This window comes from Puma concolor, chromosome A1, assembly GCF_028749965.1.
Source record: "Puma concolor isolate L17-30 chromosome A1, mPumCon1.1.hap2, whole genome shotgun sequence".
Lineage (NCBI taxonomy): Eukaryota > Metazoa > Chordata > Mammalia > Carnivora > Felidae > Puma > Puma concolor.
Window position 1 is genome coordinate 77,358,599 of NC_141667.1, and position 27,660 is coordinate 77,386,258.

At 33.7% G+C, this 27,660-nt stretch overlaps 1 protein-coding gene across 2 annotated transcripts in view; it reads left to right on the forward strand.

Moving 5' to 3' along the window:
* Positions 1-9,706, forward strand: part of SLCO4C1 (solute carrier organic anion transporter family member 4C1) — a 77,042-nt gene extending 67,336 nt beyond the window's left edge. For both annotated transcript variants that reach the window (XM_025924531.2, XM_086691152.1), the window contains exons 12-13: positions 112-249; positions 9,408-9,706. In XM_025924531.2, the coding sequence (XP_025780316.1) occupies positions 112-249; positions 9,408-9,565 (296 nt within the window). In that variant the 3' untranslated portion in view covers positions 9,566-9,706. The remainder of the gene's footprint in view (positions 1-111; positions 250-9,407) is intronic.
* The last annotated feature ends 17,954 nt before the right edge of the window (positions 9,707-27,660 follow it).

The following is a 27,660-nucleotide window of genomic DNA, read 5'->3' on the forward strand; positions in this document are numbered from 1 at the left end:
ATTAATTCCTAGTCTTATTTATATAAAATATATGTATAACCATGTATATAAAAATCTATAACTGTAGGCTATAATCTTTACTGATGTGTATTTCACATATAATTCTTCTAGGCACAATACCTGGACCAATTATATTTGGTATCACAATAGACAGCACATGTATTCTGTGGGATATTAATGAATGTGGAACTAGAGGTGCTTGCTGGATTTATGATAACATCAAGATGGCCTACATGCTAGTAGCCATAAGTAAGTGGTGATTTCTTGATAACTTTAGATTAAATTGGTAATGTCAAAAGAAAAAAAAATCTTATTGTTACTTAAGTTTTATAATGTTTATTAGTTCATGCTACTGGGGTATCCTATAGAGATCAGTTAACACAGCATGTGATGAAAGGTTTTAATGAGTCTGTTAGGCTCAGTCTCAGAAGAGAATAACATTTTACCTTTCATGAAATCACATGTAATTTTTTAAAACAACTTCTGTCAAAAATTTTTTGAAAGTCTGACAAAAAGAAAAAAGACAATTCTGAAAAACTCTCTGGAATGATTGTCATCTAGATACCTGCTCTTTGGAAAGTACTTAGAGCTGAGGTAGGGAAGTATCTTTTGGCTCGGAGGCATGTTTTAAGAAATGTTTTTATAGTTTAAAAGGTTAGCTATGATGTTTAACCCTTTTTGCCTTTGGTAGCCCATCTTGGATAGTCTTGGTTAAGCAATAAATGACATTTAAGATTGCAAAAGATTGATTATGCCAATGCATGTGTTTTGCAAGAGTTAAAATTTAAAAATTTAAAAACAACCTAAAATATTAAAATATTTAAATTAAAAATAGAGGTAGAGGTTTCAAGATGGTGGCATAGGAAGACCCTGAACTCATCTCCTCCCATGGACACAATAAATTTACAGCTACATATAGAATAATTTTCTAAAAAGGATCTTAGCATTTGACACAGCACCCCATAACAAAAGACAAAAGAGATGCATTAAGTAGGGTAGGAAAGGCAGAGACATGGCCTTGCTGAGGATCTCACCCCAGACACAGTAACTCCACAATTGGGAAGGATCCCCAAAATAAAGAGCAGTTCCTCAACTAGTGAATGGATTGTGCTGCACAATAGGCACCCTGACCCTGAGGACTGGCACTGGAAAGACAAGATCTCAAAACATCTGGTTGTGAAAATAAACAGAGATTAAGATCAAGAGAATCACAGAACTATAGGGAACAGAAATCCCACTCTTAAAGGGCTTATGTGCAGACCCATTCATCCTGAGATCCAGCACAAAAGCAACAGATTGAAAAACACCCAGACTATAAGCACAGAAGACCCACTTACTAAATTTAAGGTGGCTGCTAGAGAGGCAGGAACCTGCGGTGACATTATCCAGGGACAGAAGCCCTGGTAGTTGCCATTTTTGTAATTTCATCCCAACTTGGTGGTGACAGTCTTTGAATGTCATTTTCTGTGCCCTCCCTCTCGTCTACTAGCACCAGAGGTCATGTTTGTGCACCCTGCACTGTAACCAGGCTGAGAAAATTCCCAGTACTTTACTCACCCACTGTAGAGATCTAGCCACAACTAGAAAGATAAACTTCCTGAGCGTCACCCTCCCAATGTAGCAGACAAGCTCCAACTGGATCAGGCAAACACCTTAACCACTGCCCTATCCATATGGCTGCCAAGCCAAAACTGGATTGGCCAAGCACCTGGAGCCCTACCTACCCCATAAAGCAGCTGCGTCCCTATTGTAGCCAGCTAGCACTTAGTGCCCACAAAAGGATATCCATTGGGGGCCTGTGTCTGTAGCCAGGGGAGATTGTGTTTTGGGGCCACATGAAACAGCTCTTACACAAGCCCACGACTTCAAGACTGAAAAAGGTAGTCATTGTACCTAAAACATATAGACTAATAACAGAGAGATAAGCTAAATGAGAAGACAGAGGAATATATTCCAAACCAAAGAACAAAGCAACTCTCAGAAAAAAAGACTTTAGGGAAATAGAGATAAGCAGCCTACTGATAAAGAGTTCAAAGCAATGATCATAAAGATGCTTACCAATTTTGGGAAAAGAATGGATGAATAGCGAGAACTTCAAGAAAAATGTAGAAAATATAAGAAGGTACAAGACATAACTGAACTAAAAAATATTCTAAGGGTTTCAGCAGCATAATGGACAAAATAATGGAATGAATCAGTGATCTGGAAGACAGCAATGGAAAACACTCAGAGAAGCAAAATGAAAATAGAATTAAAAGAAGTGATACCTTAAGGGACCTCTGGAAGAACATTAAGTGGAGTAACATTTGCATTTTAGGGGCCCCAGAAGGAGAAGAGGGGAGAAAAGGGTCAGAAAAATTATTTGAAGAAATAATGGCCGAAAACTTCCCTAATCTAGAAAAGGGAAGATTCATCAACATCTGGATCATCTGGATGTTCATCTGGATCATCAACATCCAGATATCCCAGAAAGTTCCAAATAAAATGAACCCAAAGAGACACGCCAAGACAAATTATAATTAAAATGATAAAGGTTAAAGATAAAAGAGAATCTTAAAAGCAGCAAGGGAATGAAATATATTACCTATAAGGTAAACCCAATAAGCCTATCAGCAGGTTTTTCAGCAGAAACTGCACAGGATGGAAAGGAGTGGCATGACATATTCAAAACCTTAAAGGAAAAAAAAAAAAAAAACTGTCAAGCAAGAGTACTCTAGCCAGCAAGGTTATCATTTAGAATTAAAGGAGATATAAAGAGTTTTCCATGTAAGCAAAATCTAAAGGAAGTTCATCACCACTAACCCGGCCTTACAAGAAATATTAAAGGCACTTCTCTTAAGCTAAAAAGAAAAGACACTAATTAATGAGAAAACATGAGAATAAAAATCTCACCAGTAAATGTAAATAAATAATAAAGATAGTAGATCAACCTCTAATAAAGTAAGTTTTAAGGGTAAAAGATAAAAATAGTAAAGTTCATTTAAAATGCATAATTAGTTAAGGAAACATGAAGTAAAAAGATGTAAAATGTGTTATCAAAAATCTAAAATGTGGAGAATGTGAGTATAAGTATAAAGTTTTGAAATGTGTTCAAAATTAAGTTACCATCAACTTGAAAGGGACTTATATACGTAAGATGTTATATGTGAAATTTATGGTTACCACACATGTAAAAAAATTTATAGTAAATGCACAAAGGAAAAGAAAAAGGAATCTAAACAAGTAAAAGAAAATAAGCCACAGGAGAAGAGAAAAAGAGAAGAAGAAAGGATCAGAAACAGATTACAAATATAGCCAGAAAGCAGTTAACAAAATGGCAGTAAGTACGTACCTATGAGTAATTGCTTTAAATGTAAATGAATTAAATTCTATAAGCAAAAGACATATAGTGGCTGAATGGATAAAAGACAAGACCCTTGTATATGCTACTATAAGCTCCCAGACTGAAAGTGAAGGGATAGAAAAGACATTCCATAAAAATAGAAAGAAAGCTGGAATAGCAATACTTACTTCAGACAAAATAGACTTTAAGTTTATTTATTTATTTATTTATTTATTTATTTATTTATTTATTTGGAGAGAGAGAGAGAGAGAGTGTGAGAGCAAGCATGAGAAGGGAAGGGGCAGAGAAAGAGAGAGAATCCAAAGTCTCTGTGCTCCATGCTGAGTCCAGAGTGGGGGTTAATCTCATGGACTGTGGGGTCATGACCTGAGCCAAAATCAAGAGTCAAGACACTTACCTGACTGAGCCATCCAGATGCCCCTCAGACAAAATAGATTTTAAAACAAAGACCAGAACAGGAGACAAAGGCATTACATAATGGTAAAGGTATCAATCCAATAGCATTTGTAAACATTTCTGTACCTAACATAGCAGTACCTAAATATGTAAAGCAAATATCACCAGTATTAATGGGAGAAATAGTAATATAATAATAGTAGGGGACTTTAATACCCCACTCACATTAGTGGATAGATCATCCAGATAGACAATCAATAATGTAAGTATGGCCTTAAATATATCAAATGAACCTAAAAGATATTTACAGAGCATTCCATGCCAAAACAGCAGAATACACATTCTTTTCAAGTGCACATGGGACATTCTCCAGAATAGATTACATGCAGGGTCACAAAACAAGTTGCAATAAATTTGAGAAGACTGAAATCATATCAGGTATGTTTTCTCGCCACAAAAGTATTACATTGGAAATCAGTTACAAGAAGAAAACTGGAAAGTTCACAAAATATGTCAAGATTTATTTATTTATTTTTCTATTAAAATTTTTTTTAAATGTTTATTTATTTTTAAGAGAGAGAGTGAGCTGGGGAGGGGCAGACAGAGAGGGACACACAATCTGAAACAGGCTCCAGGCTCTGAGCTGTCAGCACAGAGCCTGACATCAGGCTCGAACATGCAAACTGTAAGATCATGACCTGAACCAAAGTCAGATGCTTAACTGACTGAGCCACCCAGTCACTCCAAAATATGTGAAGATTTTAAAAAAATGCTACTAAACTGGTATAGCAAGTCTGAAAAACAGTACTTAGGTTCCTCAAAAACTTAAAAATAGAACTACTCTATGACCCAGCAATTGCACTACTAGGTATTTATCTAAGGGATACAGGTGTGCTGTTTTGAAGGGTCACATGCACCCCAATGTTTATAGCAATGCTATTGACAATAGCCAAAGTATGAAAAGAGCTCAAATGTCCATCGATGGATGAATGGATAAAGAAGATGTGGTATTACTTAGCAATCAAAAAGAATGAAATATTGCCACTTGGAACTATATGTATGGAATTAGTATTTTGCTAAGCGAAATTAGAGAAAGACACATACCATATGACTTCACTCATATGAGGAATTTAAGATACAAAACAGATGAACATAAGGGAAGTGAAGCAAAAATAATATAAAATCAGGGAGGGGGACAAAACATAGGAGACTCTTAAATATAGAAAACAAACAGAGGGCTGCTAGAGGGGTTGTGGGAGGGAAGGTGAGCTAAATGGGTAAGGGGCATTAAGGAATCTCCTGAAATCATTGTTGCACTATATGTTAATTAACTTGGATATAAATTTAAAAATAAATTAATTAAAATAAAAAAATAATAAAAATAATAAAAACATGCTACTGAACAACCAGTGGATCAAAGAAGAAATCAAAAGAGAAATTAAAAAAATACCTTGAGATAAATAAAAATGGAAACACAATGTTCTAGAATTTGGGGGATGCAGCAAATAACAGTTGTAAAAGGGAAGGAAGTTCATTGTTATACAGGCCTTCCTTAGGAAACAATAAAAATCTCAAACAATCTAAGTTTACATTTAAAGAAACTAGAAAAAGAAAACAAAGCCCAAAGTTCTTAGAAGGAAGGAAATAATAAAGACCAGGAGAAAAAGTAAGTGAAATAAGAGATAAATAAATAAACAAATAAATAAATAAAAATGATCAATGAAACGAAGAGTTGGTTATTTGAAAACATCAACAAAAATCAACAAAAATCAACACTTTTAACTAAACTCGTCAAGAAACAAAGAGAGCCCAAACAAATAAAACCAGAAATGATAGAAGAGAAATTACAGTGGACACCACAGAAATACAAAGGATCATAAGAGAATATTATGAACAATTATACACCATCAAATTAGATAACCTAGAAGAAATGAGTAAGTTCCTAGAAAAATAGTCTTCCAAGACTGAATCTTGAAGAAATAGAAAATCTGAATAAGACTAATTGCTAGTAATGAAATTGAATCAGTAATCAAAAAATACCCAACAGACAAAGGTCCAGGTCCAGATGGCTTCACAGGTGAATTCTACCAAACATTTAAAGAGTTAATACTTAATCCTTCTGAGCCCAGCATTATCCTTATATTAAAACCAAAGACACTGCAAAGAAGAAAATTACAGGCAAATATCCCTAATGAACATAAATGCAGAAGTCCTCAACAAAGTATCAAACTTAATTCAGCAGTATATTAAAAGGATCATAAACCATGACTAAGTGGGATTTGTTTCAGGGATGCAGAGTTCATCAGTACCCATAAACCAATCAGTGTGACACATGACATTGACAAAATTAAGGATAAAAAACCTGATCATTTCCATAATTGAAGGAAAAGCATTTGACAGAATTCAACATCCATTTGTGATAAAAACTCTAAACAAAGTAGGTAAAGAGGGAACATACCTCAATAAATAAAGGACACATATGACAAACCCACAGCTAACATTTTACTCCACAGTAAAAAGATAAAAGCTTTTCTTCTATGATAAGGAACATGACAAGGATGCTTACTCTCACCACTTTTATTCAGCATAGTATTGGAAGTCCACCATAAAAACTATTGGAAATAATAAGTGAGTTAGGTAAAGTTGCACGATGCAAAATTAGTATACAGAAATCTGTCACATTTCTCTACACTAATAGCAAACTATGAGAAAGAGAAATCAAGAAAACAACTTTTTCAATTGCACTAAGGAAATCCCAAGAGTAAACCCATATTTATATGCTCAATTAACCTACAATAAAGCAGGCAAGAACATACAGTGGAGAAAAGACAGTCTCTTCAATAAATGGTGCTGGGAAAACTGGACAGCTACATGCAAAAGAATGAAATTGGACCTCTTTGTTACACCATACACAACAATAAAGTCAAAATGTATTAAAGGCTTCAGTGTAAGAGCTGAAACCATAAAATTCCTAGAAGAAAACGTAATAAGCTCTTTGACAGCAGCCTTAACAGTAGTTTTTTGGATCTCTGAGTTCAGGCAAGGGAAACTAAGGCAAAAATAAATAAAGGGAATGTAGTCACATTCAACTAAAAAACTTTTTTTGTACAGTGAAGGAAACCATAAACAGATGAAAAGGCAACTTAATGGGAGAAGATGCTTGGAGATGAGATGTCCAATAAGGGGTCGATATTCAAACTATATACAGAAATCATACAACTCAATAACAACCACAAAAAAGCAAACAACCAACCTGATTAAAAGATAGGCAGAGGATCTGATAGACGTTTTTCCAAAGAAGACATTCACATGGCCAAAAGGCACATGAAAAGATACTTTACATCACTAATCATAAGGGAGATGCAAATCAAAAACACAGTGAGCTATCATCTCACACCTATCAGAATGGCTATTATCAAAAAGAAGAAATAATAAGTGTTGGTGAGGATGTGGAGAAAAGGGAACTCTCATGCACTGTCGGTAGGAATACAAACTGGTGCAGCCGCTATGTAAAATAGTGTGGGGGTTCCTCAAAAAATTAAAAATAGATCTATTAATTCTAAACTAAATATGATCTAGTAATTCTACTTCTGAGTGTTTCTGGGTATTTATCTGAAGAAAATGAGAATACTAATCTGATGAATATATGTACTCCTATGTTCATTGCAACATTATTTATAGTAGGTAAGATATGAAAGTAACCTAAGTGTCCATTGATAGATGAATGGATAAAGAAAATGTGGTCTATATATATAGTGGAACATTACACAGGAATAAAAAGGATGAAATCTTGTTATTTGTGACAGCATGAATGGACCTAGGTGGTATTGTGCTAAATGACATAAGTCAGATAAAGACAAATAACATATGATCTCATTTATATGTGGAATCTAAAAAAAGCCAAACAAGTAAAAGAAACAAAACAAGCCAGAAACAGATTGGTAGATACAGAGAACAAACTGGTAGTTGACACCGGGGAGGGAAGGAGTGGACAGGCAAAATAGGTGAAGGGGAATAAAAGGTACAAATTTCCAGTTATAAAATAGGTCACAGGGTGTAATGTACAGCATAGGATCTATGTTCAATAATACTGTAATGACTTTATGTGGTGACAGTAACTGGACCTACGGTAGTTATCATTTCATAATGTTTAAAAATATCAAAGTATTCTTATATACTTGAAACTAATACAAATCTTATGCCACTATAATTCAATAAAAAAATTCAGAAGTCCTAGATACAATACACACACACGTATATATTTACATATTGTGCAGTTTGTTGTGACTGTGATTGTATTTTGGTATATGTATCAGGATAGCTTATTAAGCTTCAATGTGTTTAAACCTAGAGAATGATGTCTGAATTTATAATGACAAAATAATAAAATGCCCACTGAAGAAATAAATACATAAATTCAAAAATATAATAGAATAAATATTAACTAGGTGAAATTAATCTTTCCACAACTTTTACTTGTTAAACATTTTTATTCACTGTGTTTTTATGCTTAAAAATTATTTAATTTGTTATGTTTGTATTTTTTAACCAAAAGGTACAGATAATGAATTTGTTCCTTTTCCTACTCTATGAATATGAGAATTTTCCCCCAAAACATACATACCTTTAAATTTTCTAAAAACATTGTGACAATAATACCTATGTAATTATTCTTCCTACATGTAGTTCTATAAATGCATAGTTCAGTGAAAATTCCTATTTTTCATATATGCGTTTTGAATAAAATACTAATGGCTAATACATTTAGGTATTGTAAAAACTACATTATGAGGTCATTTAATTTATTCAACCGTGACTTAAATGCTTATACTCTGGCCAGAAATAGTTTCTCTTCATGTAGCCAAGTTCAGAATCAGAGTTCTTTGAAAACAAAATTTGTGAAGTGAATCTGTTTCATATTTTTAGTTGATACTTAAATTTGGATGAGTATTCAATGTGATCTATTTCATGGAAGCTTTCTCCTAAGAGCCCCAGAGGCTTTTTATTTTAAGAATTGTTTTCCTTCATGGACATGAAAATTCTACAACTTACTTAGGTTCAAGGATATAGTAAGCTATTATATTTTGTCACTGGCTTCATTCCTTGTAACTTTTTATACATACGATGTTAATAAAATTAGAAGTGAAACATGGATTTATTTTAATTCTCTGTAATACTTCTTTTATAAGAATGTACAAGCATAACCAAGAAAAGAATAGTTATCGTACATTTTACTGTTTGAAAAGAAAGTAGAGGCTCAGTCGATTAAGCATCCAGCTCTTGATTTTGGCTCAGGTCATGATCTCCTGTTTTGTGAGATTGAGTCCCACGTCAGGCTCTACACTGACAGTGGGGGACCTGCTTGCTATTCTCTCTCCATCTCTCTCTCTGCCCCTCCCCCACTTGCATGTGTGCTCTCTGTCTCTCTCTTTCTCAGAATAAATAAACTTAAAAGGGAAAATAAAGACTAGTTCATTGAGTTGTATAGAAATGTTTTACTGAAGAATATCACCTTTCTTTGTAAAACTTTTAAAATTTAAAATATAGAACTGTAAATAATGCTCTTCTTTAAAGTAGTTTCTATTCATGAGGAATTTTTCAGTGAGAATTAATTTTTTGTAATACTTAAAGGCCCAAACACATGATTAATTTTTGTTTTTGTATTTAGGTGTTACTTGTAAAATTATCACCGTTTTCTTCAATGGGTGTGCAATCTTTTTGTATAAGCCGCCACCATTAGACACAGATGTATCATTTCAGAGTCAGAATGCAGTTGTGACTGTTTCAGTAGAATGTGATCTCAGCAATGCAGGAAATGAAGGGTGAAATAGCAAAAGGAGACCATTTTACAACCGGAAAATTGGCCTTCATTTGTAAGAATTCACATTGCCATTGCAGCATTATCCTCCCGATACGGACAATCATATTTTAAAAGTTGGTATTTTGTAATTAAATGCATTTCCTGTATATTTATGAACGTGTTTGTTTTTGTTTTAATATAAGAAACAGACTTGTGCCTTCAGAACCCACCAAAAACCTCAGAACTCACACACACACACACACACACACACACACACACACACACACACACACTTCCCATTGTACAGGTGTGAAATAAAAAACTAATAAACTAAACTAGAGAAAAAGCCAGTGATTAGTTAAAAGTTTATATCTTAAAAACAAAGTGATATTTCTATTCTTCTTGCAACTTGTTTTAGTTTAATTATCATTACCAGTAGTTGGGGCTTATTTAGAAAATTTATGGTATGAAAATTTAAACTAACCAAATTTATGTGATGATTTTTGAGAACTATTCTTGAAAACTCATGAATTTAAAACCAGCTACTTTGTTTTTAAATTTATATACACTAGTCCATCACAAAAGGTTACTGAATTATTAGAACATAGGTTGATTATCTTCTTTGTATCCCAGTATAAAATGAATTCAGGAATAACATTGTATTTACATATTTTCACTTTAACTCAAGAATTGCAGGAAGTAATTTGCTACTATTTCTTATTTTTAACACTTTCCTTTTGTGATTCCATAATAGTATTATCCAATTATATGTCTTCCAGGAGAAATACCAACTTCAGTAAAGTGCCAATTATATATGAAAAAAATTTTTTTAAATGACTTAGGTACATTTTATTGGCTTTCTTTGAAAAGACTTCTTAATAAACTGTTGATCAGTATTTACATACTCAGTAATTTAATTTTTCTCGTTTTAAAAACTTATCACCTAGTATATTATTTACAGCACCTAAAATAGTACTTTGCTGATAGTGGGCCTGTATTAATGTTGTTTGATTAATACATTAAACTCCACTTTTCTACTTATCATTTATTTGAAAGATAAAGTATTTCACATATAACATTATAACACTCCATTTGTTTTAGCTCAGATTGAAGCCAACTTTGTCTACTCAGAATATGGAGGAAATAGATCTGTGAATAACAGATTACGAAAAATGTTGAAGTTCATACTTAATTTAGGGAGAAGAAGAAATCACCCTATATATGCATATATTTGATGAACAAGTCACTTAATAATTGGCATTCATAATGATTTTTAGTTATCAAGGGTTTAATTGCATTCAGTGTGCTCAATTTTATAAGATGATACATTTTTATAAACTTTTTAATGAAAATGGGTAAAGTGAAAATAATTTTGGCACTTTAATGAAGTCAGACTCTTACACATATTTACAAAGAATACCTCCTTTTATGACAGGGCAGTTTAGACACTACTGTAATTTATAATCATTATTTATACTTTTGGATCAACTAGATTATATGTGTTGGTATGCTATTTTAAGAACAAAATTTTTTCATAGTATTGTTTTTTCACAGTTTGTATGATTTTTAAAGTGAACTTGAAACTATAAGTTGACCTGTGGTTATTTTTGTACATAATTGGATATATGTCTTAAAACTTATTTTTAATATTTAGATTTCCTTAATTGTAGGACATAAAAATGTAACTTTCCACACACTCTTATGTATGGAAAGAATGTATGCAATTGATCTAGCTTTGTAAATTGGAGAAAAATATAAGTAAAATTGTATATTTTCTTTGAATATTTTCTTTAATTATGTAAAATGTATATATGTATCTCTTTAAAAATGAGAATATTTGTATTAGGTTGTTAAGTATTTAACCTTATTAATTGGCATAGATTTTGCAGTGTGTTTTATATCTGTTTATGAATACACACATTTGATGGTTGGGAAAGGGAAAATCAGTGTACTTTTGAACTTGGTGAATGTAATTTAATTCAGTGATTTCTGGTATCTCAATAGATGTATTTAATTCAATATAAACTGCATTCACTATGAAATACATGCTAAAATATTGTTCCATACTATAGTTTTCATGGATGACAGATGGACATATAAGATTTATGTTAGTAGTATACAGTTGCAGATGGCTGCTTGTCAGTTATCTGAAACTGCAAAAGTAATGTGTTGTGTGAAGGTTTTATATGTAAGTCCTCTTGGGTTATCAAAACACTCAGTACTATTTTTTTAAAGAAATCAGATTGGACATTAATTTTAGAGGTAATGTCCTTTTCCTGCACTGCAGCATATTTCAGTATTTTTCGGCCTTTTTTTGTACCCAAAACAATAAACATTAACTTACACATTATATGTGAGTGATCAAAAATAAATAAAAGAATTTGTTTTTAAAAACTGCATGGGTAAATGGTATCAAAACATTTTAGTGTTTTTGCTAAAATGAACAGCTTATAAAAATCGTCCTCAAATAATTGGCATTTTAATTTTTCTTTTCAGATTTAATTTGACTTTCTTTTTTTTGATGCTTTATTTTGTAATAATTTTAGACTTAGGAAAAGCTGTAAAAATAGTACGAACAATTCTCCTATAAGCTTTAGCCAGCTTATCTTATGTTAACATATTAACTATCCGTAGAATGATGATGTAAACCAGCAAATTAGCGTTAAAGAAATAATTAATACCACATCTGCAAAAGGGCATGGTAGAACTATTCTCTGTCATGGTAGTATATATATATTTATTAATTGTTGAACTGTACATATTAAAATGGTGCATTTTAATATATATTTGATTTGTAAAAAGAATTGATACTAGAAACAATGTTGAAAAGCCAACTATTGTTGTGTCTTTCCAAGTCTATAGAGAATTCCCTAAGAGGATCTTGCTAGTGTCTCCTGCCTATTTGGATGTTTTCTTAGTTCAGTCCCATCAGAATGGAGTATGTATCCCAATATGGTGAAGGAGGAAAGGAACAAAGTTAGAAATTCATGGCTTAAGCCTAGGGACCAAAATACACAGAGCAGAAGCCTCGGCAGAATAGCTGCACTCATAACATCTGAAGATAAGAATTTCCCAACGTATGGGGGGCACGTGGGTGGCTCAGTTGGTTAAACATCTGACTTCAGCTCAGGTCATGATTTTCTGGTTTGTGAGTTCGAATCCCGCATCAGGCTCTGTGCTGACAGCCTATAGCCCGGAGCCTGCTTCAGATTCTGTGTCAACTCTGTCTCTGACTAGAGTTTGGATTGAGTGGTTGGCAATGACTAAAATGGAAGTTGCCTGTGGAACTTTAAAAATTAACAATGTCAAGTGCCATCCAGGTCTGATTAAGTTTGCTTTGTTAAAAATTTCTTAGGTTATTCTGGGTCATGTGGGTGGCTCAGTCAGGTGAGCATCCAACTCTTCATATTGGCTCAGGTCATGATCTCACCACTGGTGAGTTCCAGCCCTGAGTTGGGCTTTGTGCTGACAGCCCAGAGCCTGCTTGGGATTCTCTCTCTCTCTCTCTCTCTCTCTCTGTGTCTGCCCCTCCCCTGCTTATCCTTTCTTTCCCTCTCCCTCTCTCTCTCTCCCTCTCCATCTTTCAAAATAATTTTTAAAAATTCCTAGTTTATTCTAAAGTGTAATCAGTGCTGGAAACTGCTGAGAGCTGAGATACTACTGAGGCTTTTTCTAGAAGCATGTGCTCTCTGGGATGGGGTAGAGTGAGTTGGGGAAGAAAGGGTGGTAGAAAGTTGGAAAGCAACGGAGAGAGAGTTACTTGTTTTTAAATTTTTCTAAAGGCTCTTGATTTTAGAAATAAAAAAATCAGAGAATATCACTAGATCCCTTTTTTTCCTGCATTAGTGAGCTATTTCAGTAATAATGTGGACATAACACCCACTACAGGATTATTTCATGGATCGATCCAAGAGTAGTTGGGTTGAGTGCATGGCAGCATATGGTGATGTAATGGGATAAATTCTGATAAGGAAAATAGAGAATTGACATAACTCAATGGAGATGGTAAAGGCACTGACCGACATAAGACAAAGACTTCCTGGTACATGCTCCTTAGCTATATTCTTGAATCTTCAAAAGAATGTGGAAACAGCTGACTCATCTGGCTTCCCAATTACAGAAACTCTGGCACGTCTTTTTGCTAGTTGTCTGCAAAGCAGAAGCTTGCCCAAGAAAAGGAAAAAATGAATCAGTTTATCAACTGTCTGCCTTATTTTCTTTGTGGTATATACGTCCTGCTTTTCAATTGATTAAATAGATCTATTATTGGCTTTCCTTTTATATGAGTGAATGGTGTAAAGATAATTACCATATGTCTTTGATAAGCAATTTGAAACTCGGAAAATTATAAACAGCAAAGCCAGTTGGGTAATACTGCTTACAGAACACTTTAAACTGAAAAAAGAAAAGGCCAGATAGTTCTAGTGAAAATATTACTTATTGTGGATCTGTTGGATATGAGGAAATGCATTAGATGTATTACACATTTTGACTCACTACAGTCTTATCAATTTCTTCTTAGGTGAGACAGCTAAAGCCCAGGGAAATTAAGTTTTCAAGGCCAAAATGTTAGTAAGTGTCAGCACTAGAACTTGAATCTGGGTATCTGTGGCTCCAAGTCTCATGCTTTTGTTTTTATCGTTGGTATGCTGAGGTTAACCACGTAGATATTTTTTTAAACCCCAAACACAACTTTTATTTGTGGGAATTATCCAATATCCGTCAATGCTAAAAATTATATTTTCTGAAGTTATTGTTAGTAAATAAGCAAATTTGAAGCACTAAACAAAAAAATCCATTCCGAGGTTGCAATTTATATTTTTATCAGAAGGTGGCGGTGTTGTTTTTACTATAATAATAAAAAAAAGTGTTTTGCTTTAGGAACCTTTTTGTTGTTGGAGTATTTCTGGCTCTTTGGTAAAAATTTCATTTGCATTTTTTTCATTATCATTGTTCATATCCTTTTAGTAACTTTTCCAGAATTATTTTCTCATTACAGATCATTGGAAGGATTTCCAGTTAGAAGAGAAACTGGTAACTAATGAGAATCATTGGTGGATTCAACTTTTGCTATTTTGACTTCTTTTCTCATTTAGAAATAGAATGATACATATTTCCAATTTAACAGTTTTTCTCTCTAGATATAGACCAAGAGTGAATTTTTGATATTAATCTATATTTTATTTTTAAATAGCAAATAGCTATTTAAATTATCTTCCAATTCTTTTTAGAATTAATCCTTAAAAAACTTAGAAAAGAAATGCCAAAAAAATCAATATTTTGATGAGGTTGTCTTTCCATTGCTAAGCATGAATTTTTTACATATTAAAATTATTAACATTTGCTACTATTATACTGGGGTTTCCTCCCATCGATTTCTATAAGACCACTTCAAACTAGAATTTTAAAAATGAATCTGAAAACAACGAATCTGAAAATGTGTTCTTGTACTTATTATGTACTTGCTGTTGAAAGGAGATTTCAAGCGTGTTTATATTCCCAAACCCTTTTGGCTAACCAAATGTATTATGTATATAGTTTTATTATAAAACTGCCTTTCTCAAAGTTGTCTTTTTTTGCTAGTTGGGGCTTTAACATGTAGTGTTGTGATTAGAGTTTCTCTCCTCAAAAACTTAGCATCCAAATGGCAAAGTAAAGCATAAGTATATAAAGAGTTAACAAGTAAAGCAATTCAAGATTTAAGCCAAAAGTCAAAGCATTCAGCCTCCAGAAACATTCATTGATCCTTTACTTAATGCCAGGCTGTTTTGAGCTCCAAAAATTGGGGAAGATGCTGGGGGCGGGGATGGGGGGGATTGAGACAGAGACAGAGAGGCACTTTGTCTATATTTATTTTTCGGGTACTCAGGGACATTTGTAAATAGAACTGTATTTAATCAATCATATTAAAATACAGTTTGTTTTTATCACCAGGCGTTTTTTTTTTGTGGAAGAGTTGGTGTCAGGCATAGCACTGATAATTAATACAGAAATATAGTCCCTTTTCTCCTGTCCCCTTCTCAAGCCAGTGCTTACAGTCAGTAAATCTACAAAGAAATATAATATGGCGGGTTCAGATGGGTTCCAGAACACACAATGGAAGTGACTCAACAACTCTGTCTGGGATTTTAATACAGGAGGCTGACAGCTGTGTTAATGGTTTAGCAAGTGATGGATTGATGTGATGTTACAAAGCAATACCTGATCGCAAATGACTTGCACAGCTCTGTGCCCAAACTGGTTTAGTTAGAGCTATCTCCCTAATGGAACAGACATTTAGAAGCCCTGATTAGAAGCATCTAACCTTCTTTTCCATAGGTAATACTGCTTTTTACTTTGTAGACAAGAGAGAGACTATTAAATAGACTATTCTCAGTTTCTATTCACATCTCTTTACATCCTGCTTTCAGATTAACATGTATCTGTCTTTCATCTCAGCTCAGCGGAAAAGACATCTTCATTTTTCAAGGTAAACTATCAACCTCGTTCCTTCATCCATTCTGAATCCCCCTGAACTTCTTTCTCAGGACTTTGCTCAATCAATTTCCCTCTGTTCTGTAGAATATTAATCTCTGCTCTCTTTCATCCCTTTCACATCTGAAGAGTTCAAGGTTCTCCCTTCTGTAGAAAATCCTTTTTCTCCCCCCATGCCTTCAAAATGTCGAATGCCAGCCCTGATCTGCCTCTCCATATACAGGTTTATAGTGGACATCTTTCTTGGGCTAAATCACAGGCATCAAAACTCAATTTGTCAGTAACTGAACTCACCAAGTACCTTGCTTTCCCACCCTCCTCCACCTCCTTTCTTCTCTTGTTTTCTCCATTTTGATGAGTGGCTATACCCAGTTGACTCCTAGACTCCCCTGCTTTTGCGTTCTAAACTCGCCATCTATCCTACTCCAAACCCATAAACAATCCTCATCTTGACAATTCACCATAGACCAACAAAAAAATATTGCATACAATGGTTGTAATTTAAAGGAAAGGATAACATATAAACAGTTTTAAATTTCTTCAGTAAATATGTATTGGGTTGTACTATGAGAGCAGAATAAAATAGAATGCCACGTCTAGATTTAGACCATGTTTTTATTTCTCCATTACCTTTGTGTATTGTCAAGAGATAATTAAGGAAAAATCAAGAATGATCAAATATTAAGTTTCATTTCCTGGCTTTTTATTTTCAAACATTTCTTTCATGAATCAATGATAATATAATAATTTGAAATGAATAACTTGTTAATATAAGCTGGAAATGAAAATGCTTATTTTCTTGAATTCTTACTTTCCAACTCTGCAACACCCAGTTCATTGACCAGAGCAAGCCTTGGGTAAAATCTATGAGATAAAACTGATGGTTTTGAATATTTTTAAAAACAATATTATCAGGCATTAATGTCTCAAAACAAAAATTGCACTCAGTGAAGTTAAACAGGAAAGGAAGACTTTGTTCAGGTTGTTATAATAAGGAAGAGAGATTAGAACTCAGTCTGAATGCAACTTTGCAGAAACAAAAGGCAGTATGGTTTTGAAAAGTTGGGGTTTATCCAAAGGATACAAAAATGCTGACGCAAAGGGGCACATGCTCCCCAGTGTTTATAGCAGTAATAGCCAAACTATGGAAAGAGCACAAATGTCCATAAACTGATGAATGGATAAAGAAGAATATTACTTGGCAACCAAAAAGAATGAAATCTTGCCATTTGCAACAACGTGGATGGAAATAGAGTGTATATGCTCAGCAAAATAAGTCAGAGGAATTCACTCATGTAGAATTTAAGGAACGAAACAGATGAACATAGTGGAAGGGAAGGAAAATAAAATAATATAAAAACAGAAGGAAGCAAATGATAAGAGACTTTTAAATACAGAGAATAAACTGAGGGTTGTTAGAGGGGAAGTTGGTGGGGGAATGGGCTAAACAGGTGATAGGCATTAAGGAGGGCACTTCTTGGGATGAATGATGGGCATTAAAGAGGGCACTTGTTGAGATGAGCCCTGGGTGTTATATGCCAGTGATGAATCACTAAATTTTCCTGAAACCAATGATCCTGAAAGCAATACTTGGACATACTATATGTTAACTAGCTTGAATTTAAATTGAAAAAATAAAAATAAAAGGTGGGGGTGAGGCAAAGATCATAGGCCATCTGTGTTTGCCAACTGGCTTTTACAAAAGGAAAAGTAAACATTTTCTCTCTCTTTTTTTAATTGAAGTATAGTTGACATATATTATACCAGCTTCATATGTATGACATAGTGATTCAACAATTTTATACATTAAGTTATGCTCACTGGGATAAGTATAGTTATCATCTGTCACCCTACAATGTTATTACAGTATTTTTGACTATATTCCCCATGATCTGCTTTTCATCCCTATGATTTATTTATTTTATAATTGGAAGTTTGGACCTCTTAATTCCTTTCACCTATTTTACCCATCGCTCCTTCTCTCCCCCCAGCAGACACTAGTTTATTCTCTGTATTTATGATTCTGTTTCTGGGTTTTTGTGGTTTGTGCACTTGTTTTGTTTTTAGATTCCAAATATAAGTAAAATCATAACTTCATCACAGGAAGTTTTACAACTGAGATCAAGGAGTCCACGGAAGTTAGGCTTCTGTCCTTCCACAAAAATGGGGGGAAATGAGGAGAGGGGTACTCTTTTTCTTGATAACTACATTTCAGAAAGATGGCTCCCAGGTCTTGAGAAAGACATCCTTAGGTTGTAAAATAGGCAAGCTTTTAAAAATACTTACATTTCAAAGGGGCTGGGAAAGGATTTACTGACCAGTTTTCTAAAGGAAATGTTCTCAGAAAAGTAAGGGCAGGGGCCTAGAGTCAGAAAGAAGCTTGTCTAATGGTTAGTTAGGCTGAGAAAAATGTTAAGGCTGCCTTGGTCAAGGGGATGCAAATTCTTTGATTTCATTTCAATTTTCCCTGGAGTCTCTCTAAGCATATTTTATATAGCATATCCTTGTGGTTGCTTGGTATTTGATTTTAGATTTAGAGACTCTGTAATATAGTAGCCCTTGTTAAATTTGGTCTGACTTAAGCTATTATTTTTTTAATTAAACAACACATTGGTCAATGATTTGTGTTCTTACTCAAAAGAGTATAACATCACATTTGGTTGCTTGAAACTGAAAAACTAAGCCACAATGTCCTCAACAGACGTTGATCCTATTTTGACTCTTTTAAATTCTGATATAAGAAGAATACTCATAAAAAGGCTGCTGTGAACCGAACAGGCAGAGATAACACAGGCTCAGACACAGTAAAGCTAATTACCTACAGTAAATGGTTTGAATGTGGGCCAATAAGAGATTGGGGAGTAAGCATATTAAAGCCACTATAATAGAAGACATGAAATGAGACAAAAGAAATGAGGGATGGAAATGTAATGCATGGAAGGAAAGTCATACAGGAGATTAAGAAAATTACATTGCTATTGTGTTTCATTCCAGTTAAAGTGAATGACCTTCATTGGCAATGGTTCATGAATCCAGTATTTATAGGAGAACACAGATGCATACAATGGCATACAGGTTAATTCCTTTTTGCCTTTTTCTTCTCCTTTTCTCTTTAATGCCTAGATAATTAGCTATACTGCAGATACACAATCTATACACATGAAACCTTAAAAGAATGGAGATGCAATGGGCTATACTTGTCTAACTGAAGACAGGCCTTTTCCAGTGTACTGTCTTCTCCAGTCACAAATTTGCTAGACTTAGCACATTAATAATTGTTTAACTGATGAAGGATGTGTTGTCAGAATTTCCCCAATTTTCAGTGAATTGCTAGGCCCAGGGAGTCTGGCCCTCTGTGGAGTGGATGCTTCCATTTTGGATGATAAGTAATTTTTTCATGAATTCATTTTCATGCTCACATAAAGGTGAATCATATGCTTATTCCCATTATAATAATAATTTCTATTATTCTAATGACAAGACATCACTGGATTCTGGTGATAGGGAGAGGAAACAAAACCTAAATTTGGTGCCATCCCAGATGTATCCTAAATCAAAAGTCTGTCTCAGAATCATTCTCATTCAAATGAGTCTGCACTTAACTCTCCATGGGTGGGTGGCAGCACATATCTTTCTTTCATTAAAGTTATGAAGGTAAGAGCCACAAGACTGAGATGAGTGTACTGTATTCCTCTCTTGCACAGTAGTTTTGCAGAGATTAAGTATTGATCCAGGAGGTCCCATAGTTTCTTAGTTCACAGCAAACTAGCTGTGTCTGTCATTTTTCCATGGTGCATCTCCACCCAAAGAAGTGGCTAAGGGGGAGCAGGCTGCCTCAGTTGGGTGAGCATTTGACTATTGATTTCAGCTCAGGTCATGATCCCAGGGTTGCGGGATCAAGCCCCGCTTTGGGCTCCACTCTGAGTGTGGAGCCTGCTTAGAATTCTCTATGTCTCTTTCTCTGTCTCTGTCTCTCTCTCCTTCTGCCCCTCCCCTCCTAAATTAAAAAAAAAAAGTGGCTAACAATTATAGTTGATCTCTAAATGGGTCCAAGAATTTAGTAAATATTACCTAAAAGTTTGTTGTTTGACAGAAACCACATGCACATTGAAAGAGAACTTATATTTTTATTTCATTCTTAATCACAATTGTTAATGTATGCATGTTTTGGACACAGTGCAACTTCTCAAACCTGTAATCAGATTTGACACTGCCATCCTCTTTTCCTATCCCACATTGGTTTTCATGAGTACTTGCCGTTTATCATAGTGACTGCTGAAAACCTAGCTTTGCAAAGATATGGCATCATCTCAAGGAATATAGTGCAGTCAAATGTTAAGATTTTGAATTCCTCAAGCTAGCAGTCTCTATGGACTATAATGTCGAATATTGCTGTGTTTCACTCTTTTATTTTTTTAATCTTTATTTATTTTTGAGAGAGAGACAAAGTGTGAGCAGGGAAGGAGCAGAGAGACAGGGAGACACAGAATCCAAAGCAGGCTCCATGCGCTGAACTGTCAGCACAGAGCCTGACGCGGGGCTTGAACTCATGAACCATGAGATCATGACCTGAGCTGAAGTCGGGCGCTCAACCAACTGAACCACCCAGGGACCCCTGCTGTGTTTCACTCTTAATCTCAGAATTGTGCGTTTGAGTATCACATTGTAGAGATCGCTAATAAATAAATAAATATTTAAAAAATCCTTTTAAATATTCCACAGGACCTTTGTGAGTTTGTTATGGCCTAGTGTGATGTATAAAGGCAAATACAAATAGAAAATAAGAGGCTTAATTTTCCCTGGGGAAAATATTTCTTCTCTCTCTGTTTTCTTAGAGCAGTTACTTTAGAAAACTTGTGGTTGTAGTTTCTTTCTGTCTCCTTCTGTTGGGAGGAGATTCTGTTTTTTATTATATTTCCTGAGGTTTTGGCCTTTGTTTTAGAGTATGATCCTAGACAGAATTCTCCTCCAAGTTTTGACCTATTCAAACATTACAGATTATGATCATTCTAGATTTATACTTATAGACATTTTCACTTTTTTTATATGTTGAAGAAATGATTTGTATTCTATAACATTACCACAATGTTCTAAAAGTTAGAAGGCAGGTATGAAACTCATTTTTTAAAAATTGATTTTAGAGATGAAGAGCAATCTAACAGGGATTATGTGGCATGCCAGAAAAATGACAAGGTTAGTGCCTAGGATAAGTATGATACCTATTTTTTCATATTATTTTAACAAATTTAGAGTATGTGGCTTTCCAGAGAGTCAAATTCAGCATCTAAATTTTTATATCTCATTCTGTTTTCCATAGTGTTATGAAAGAAGAATTTTTTTTAAATGACTGACAAAGAAGACATATGGTTAAATTATGAGAAAAAGTCTTTATAATTAAAGTTTTAAAAATTGTAAGATATAAGAAATCGTGTTCAAGTCAGGTTCTGGAACTTTCTTTTCAGGAGATTATACTTTATTGATATTTTTCCATATTACTTAAAATTACAATATTGTTATAGGAGTGTTGAAACAAATAAAATAATCCTATTATCCCTTTAGTCCTTTCTCAATCTTTGTCTATTTAATTTTATAAAACTGGAAAATGCAATTGTGTTACAAGGAATGTTGCTCTACTTCACCCCCCTCCCTCCACCTTTCATTTATAGTCTCATGGACATAGTCAATAACTCTCTAGGTATATCTAACCCACTGTTCAAGCAACCTCATAGATTTCCAGTGTATGAATATAATGATTAGTTTACTCTTCCTTTCCTTAATTTAAAAAAATAATATGGCAGTCCACTACCTTTAATTAGGTTTGAATGCAACTCTGGTCAGACAGGAGATGAATTTGATGAGTCTATCAGTTACCAAGACTAGACAATCTTACATGGTGGTATATAATATAGTCTTTCTGATAGATTTGATACTTCAGGACCTAAAATGATCTTAGAAGGAAATTGAAAGAAGATAAAGTTTTCTTTGTCAGTATTTTTGAAACCATGTCATTCAACTTCATAGATCTGAGATTGGTATCTTAGAAATATTTCAAAGGAGTAACAAATTTTGAATAGAACATGAAGAGGACAAGATTAAATTTATATGGCCAATTAATCTATGACAAAAGAGGCAAGAATATACACTGGGGAAGACAACCTCTTCAACAAATGGTGTTGGGAAAACTGGACGGCAACATGCAAAAGAATGAAACTGGACCACTTATACCACACACAAAACAAATCCAAAATGGATTTAATCTTTAGTCCAGTATAATAATGACGTGGTTTCCTCAATCAAGGGAAACAAAAGAAAATTTAATCTATCAGAACTACACCCAAAATAAAAAGGATTTTGCACGGAAAAGGAAAGAACAAGGAAATATTAACAAAACAAAAAGGCAACCTATGCAGTGGGAGAAGATGTTTGCAAATGATATATGAAATAAGTTAATATCAAAAATATATAAAGTATTTATACAACTCAACACACATGCATACACACACACACTCAATCCCATTAAAAAAAGGACAGAGGAACTGAGTAGACATTTATCCAAAGATGACATACAGATAGCCAACAGACACATGAAAACATCCTCAACATCACTAATCATTAAGGAAATGCCACTCAAATTCACAATGAGATATCACCTCACACCTGTCAGAAGGGCTAGAATCAAAAAGACTAGATATAACAAGTGCTAATGATGATGTGGAAAAAAAAGGAATCCCCATGCATTGTTGGTGGGAATGTAAATTGGTGCAGTCACAGTGAAAAACTTGTGGAGGTTCCTCAAAAAATTAATAATAGAATTAGTGTATGATTGAGTAATTCCACTACTGGGTATTTACCCAAAGAAAATGAAAATACTAATTCAAAAAGATATGTGTACTTCTATGTTTATTTCAGCGTTATTTAAAATAGCCAAGATATAGAAGCAACCCAAGTGTCCACTGATAGATGAATAGAAAAGAAGATGTGGTATGTATATATGTGTGTGTGTGTATATATATATATATATATATATATATATATATATATATGTGTATGTGTGTGTGTATATGTATATATATATACACACATATATATAAAATTATATGACATCATGGAATATCATATATATATGTGTGTGTATATATATGTATATGTGTGTGTGTGTATATGGAATGGAATCTTACTCAACTATCAAAAAAGAATTAGATCTTGCCATTTACAACAACATTGATGGACCTAGAGGATATAATGTTAAGTGAAATAAGCCAGAGAAAGACTAATACCATATGATTTCACTTATACATGAAATTTAAGAAACAAAACAAATAAAAAAGACGAATTCAGACTCTTAAATACAGAGAACAAACAGGTGGTTTCCAGAGAGAAGGTGTGGAGGAGGAGGGGTGAAATAGATTGAAAAACAAACAAAAAAAAAGAAAGATAGATTAGAGTGACATTGTAAATCATCCAGTAGTAATTGTGGAAGAACATAATAATTTTAAAAAGTATGAAAGATACTCTCTTTGCAGGGCTGTTTGACAAATTATGATTACAGAGCATTAAAAAAATAACATACATGGAATACCAATGGAAGTATATGAGGTTAAGATAGGGAAAAGAACAAGATCTCTTAGACAAATGAAATTTTGAAGGAAATTATACAACTTCGAATGATGTATCTTTACAAAATTGAAAATAAAATAAAATATTTTAAAATGTTAAATTACATCCAAATATGACATGCAAAATTCTGATTTTAAAAAAGTACACATAATTTTCATGTCTTTTAGAAATTATATGAGAAAAAAGACTTTGGGTTTTTCAAGTTTATAATAGGTAGGAATTAATTTGCAAAGTAGGTTCTGGACTCTGGCAATACTATATTATTAAGTTTTCTTATCGAGTAAATATTGTAATAAATACTTATGTCAGGAAGACTAACCAATTCATTTCCATATTCTGTTTTTATTGAAATACAATATGAAAATTCAGTTATAAGGAGGTATGGTGTAGAAATAAGAACAGAAAAACTAGCTTTTTTTTTTCACATTGGGTTACTCTTGAACTATGCTACTCAAAAATACTGTATTTTTTAATCTCAGATGTCTTACTTCCCAATTAATTTTAGAAACAGAAATAATATAGAATTGTTTATCAACACTTGGAAGTATTGCAGGTGTTTTGTGTTTTTTTTTAATGCAGGTGTGATTCCAATTTTGAGTTACGAAATTATTATTTTCATTTAGAACTTTCTTCTTTCTTTTTTTTTAAATTTTTTTCAACGTTTTTTATTTATTTTTGGGACAGAGAGAGACAGAGCATGAACGGGGGAGGGGCAGAGAGAGGGAGACACAGAATCGGAAACAGGCTCCAGGCTCCGAGCCATCAGCCCAGAGCCTGACGCGGGGCTCGAACTCACGGACCGTGAGATCGTGACCTGGCTGAAGTCCAACACTTAACCGACTGCGCCACCCAGGCGCCCCAAAACTTTCTTCTTTCAATCACATTTCCATGAGAAATTATTTTGTGCAATATAAAAGTTAAAAAATATTTTTAAATCACAGTGAAGAATAGTGAAATAATAAGTGTATGACTCATTCTATCATTCATGAAGTGTGTCAGCCTGAGGGTTGATAAGACAATGTTGTACCTAAATGCATCAACTGAATGTCAACACGTAGGTACCAAGGGATCTCTGATATAACTTCTAAAATTTCTGTGAGGCCTACTTTTTCTTAAAAGTAAGACAGAAAAGAAAAAATAATGTGTTAAAAATGATGGAAAATCATGAAACTAGATGGAATTTTTGAGTAACTAAAATCATTTAGACACACCTCATTTTTAAATTTTCTATTAAATTAAGGCTCAGAGAGTTTAGATGACTTGCCCCATTAGGAGTGATTCAGATCATTTCTATTGTTTTACAGTTAAGAACTTGACCGAGGAGCTTGTCCTTCTGAATCGGAACAGATTCAGATTCATTCAGATTCAATGGTTGGCAGAGAGGTCCTCTGAGGAAACACTGCTAGTGTAACATGAGGGCCCTTTATTTGTCTGGAATAGAGGGCATTTCCAGAGAGTTTTTCTCAGTCTATGAGGGTGATAAGTTTAGCCAAGAATACCAATAACCCAGCTGGCCTCTCCAAATAAAATTAAAATAGCCAGTACTTCTTAAGGGCCTATTATTGCCAATATAGTGTCTAAGAGTTTAAGTTCTTCAATGACCATAGCAGTGTTTGAAAACCATTTCCTAAAATACTGTTTGTGTGACCTTGAGTGACACTTTCAACATCTCTAAGCTTCTACTTTTTATATTTAGATCAAGTAGATATCTGCCATGTACTGTTAGAATGCCTATTAAAAGCTATATGTAAAACTACTTAGTTTAGCGCCTAGTACATGTTTATTCTCAAGAAAAAGTAATCATTATTTTAGATTTCATATATGATTTTTACATAACTATAAGATATAGATAATACAGTTTTCTTAGGGATGAAGGAAATAAACCAATTTAAGAATGTCAAATAACAATTAAGTAGTATAACTGATCTCCAAACCCAGGTTCTTGTCTCAAGTTCCATACCTGGCTCACACATTAGATTTGCCTAATGATTTATATAATGCTATGTCTGAGGCTTACTTCTAAACATGTCGATTTAAATAAGAATCCTAATGTTTATTCAGAACTGACAGCTTTTTTACCCAATGCTTCTCTATGAAAAATGCTTCCCATGGCATCTGATGGTATGTTTTAATAATTAAAGAGAAAGATTCTATTATTCTTGTTATTATTTTATACACCTGAACATGTCCAACAAATTTCTCCCATTCTCTCCCACAGAATATCAAGCAGGTTTTTGATATTGATTAAATATCAATATTTATTGATAAATTGATTAATTGAATTGTTTACATTTCCTGAGTTGTTTCAAAATTCTTTGTTACAATAGGTTCTAATAGCCTCAACTGGATATTTCAAAAATAATCGGAATAAGGGAAATAAATTCTCCAGCAAAATTTAACCAGTGAAGACCGTAACTAGTCAAAGAGGAAGGAAGAGATGAGGAGCTGAGCTGAAGGATACAAACATACAAAATTTAGCATAGTTACTTGTGAGGCTGGAACTGAAAACATGAGCCTGGCAAATAGAATATGATAATGTGTTTTAGACACTGATAGCCACAATATTGGATAAAACAGCCCAAGGCTCAAAAATAAGTAACATACAAATAAAAGGAAAGGGAAAGGAAGGGAAGGGAAGGGACGGATTGCCAGAAAACACCACCACCACGAAGATTGATATAAATAGAAGCATAATTATAATACTTATTTTAGAAGCATGTGATAATACAAGTAATAAATGACTGAATACAGGTTGGATAAAAATTATTACAATAGGTAATGAATGGAGGGCAATACGTAAGAAATATGATATTTGGGAGGGTGATGGGCAAAATGGATGAAGAGTACAAGGTAAAAGCTTCAAGTTGTGGAATGAATTAAGTCATGAGGAAGAAAGGTATGGTATGAAGAATATAGTCAATAGTATTGTAATAGTGTAGTGTGGTGACAGATGGTAGCCATACTTGTGGAGAGCTTAGCATAAGGATAGATTTGTTGAATCATTATGTTGTACATCTAAAACTAATATAACATTGTGTGTTAATGTTACTTCAATAAAAATAATATATTTTCACCTGTCTTAATAAGAAATTAGTGGATACCATCTAAAACTGACAATGAATTAACAACAAATAATATTATTTAGTAACTAGTAAATAAGAAGGAACAGAAAACAAACTTGAAAATAGTTATCTCTAGTCAGTAGGTTGGTATATGTGTGGGGGGAGTGGGGTGAAGAGGTCAGTGTTAGTGGAACTTATTTTTATTAAGATCTCAGCACTGTTTGACATTTCAAACTCTATGTATGTATTACTTATATAAAGATTAAATTAAAGTTAAAACCTTTTGATTTATTCAGGGAAACTATTTTCATGGAGAATAACATAGACTTACAAAGGGTTTTGTGGGTGTTTTAGTGAAATGTCTAAAATTTTCCTTCAATTACAATTTCTTTATTTTGAGAGAGAGACAGAAAAACAGAGAGAGTGAGTTTGGGAGGGGCAGAGAGAGGGGAGAATCCCAAGCAGGCTCTGTGCTGTCAGTGCAGAGTTGAATGTGGGGTTTGAACTCACAAACCATGAGATCATGACCTAAGCCAAAATCAAGAGCCAGACACTTGACTGAACCACCCAGGCGCCACCCTTCAGTTACAATTTCTTAAACTTTGATACACCTTTGATAGCATATCATCTTTCACTCTATTTCATGCATGTATTTATGAAAAAGATGCACAGGAATTGATATATCTCAAAGGGAAGCCCATTGTTTGAAGACTTTGTTCAAAGTCCTGATTTCTGAGATTTGGGATTTATCTGAAAATATGGAATGTACACGGACTCTGTGTCTGCACATGATGCCAGAATAATTAGCTAAACAATGAAGAATGTAATCAGTCAAGGGAATGCAAAAAGTCTTGATTCATTGCCAAGTTTTTTCTACCTTGTATGGATACAGGCTCAATGCTTGCCAGCATTTATTTAAAAAAAAAGTGTTTTAGATTCATTTGCTATGAATGGTTAAATATAACTCC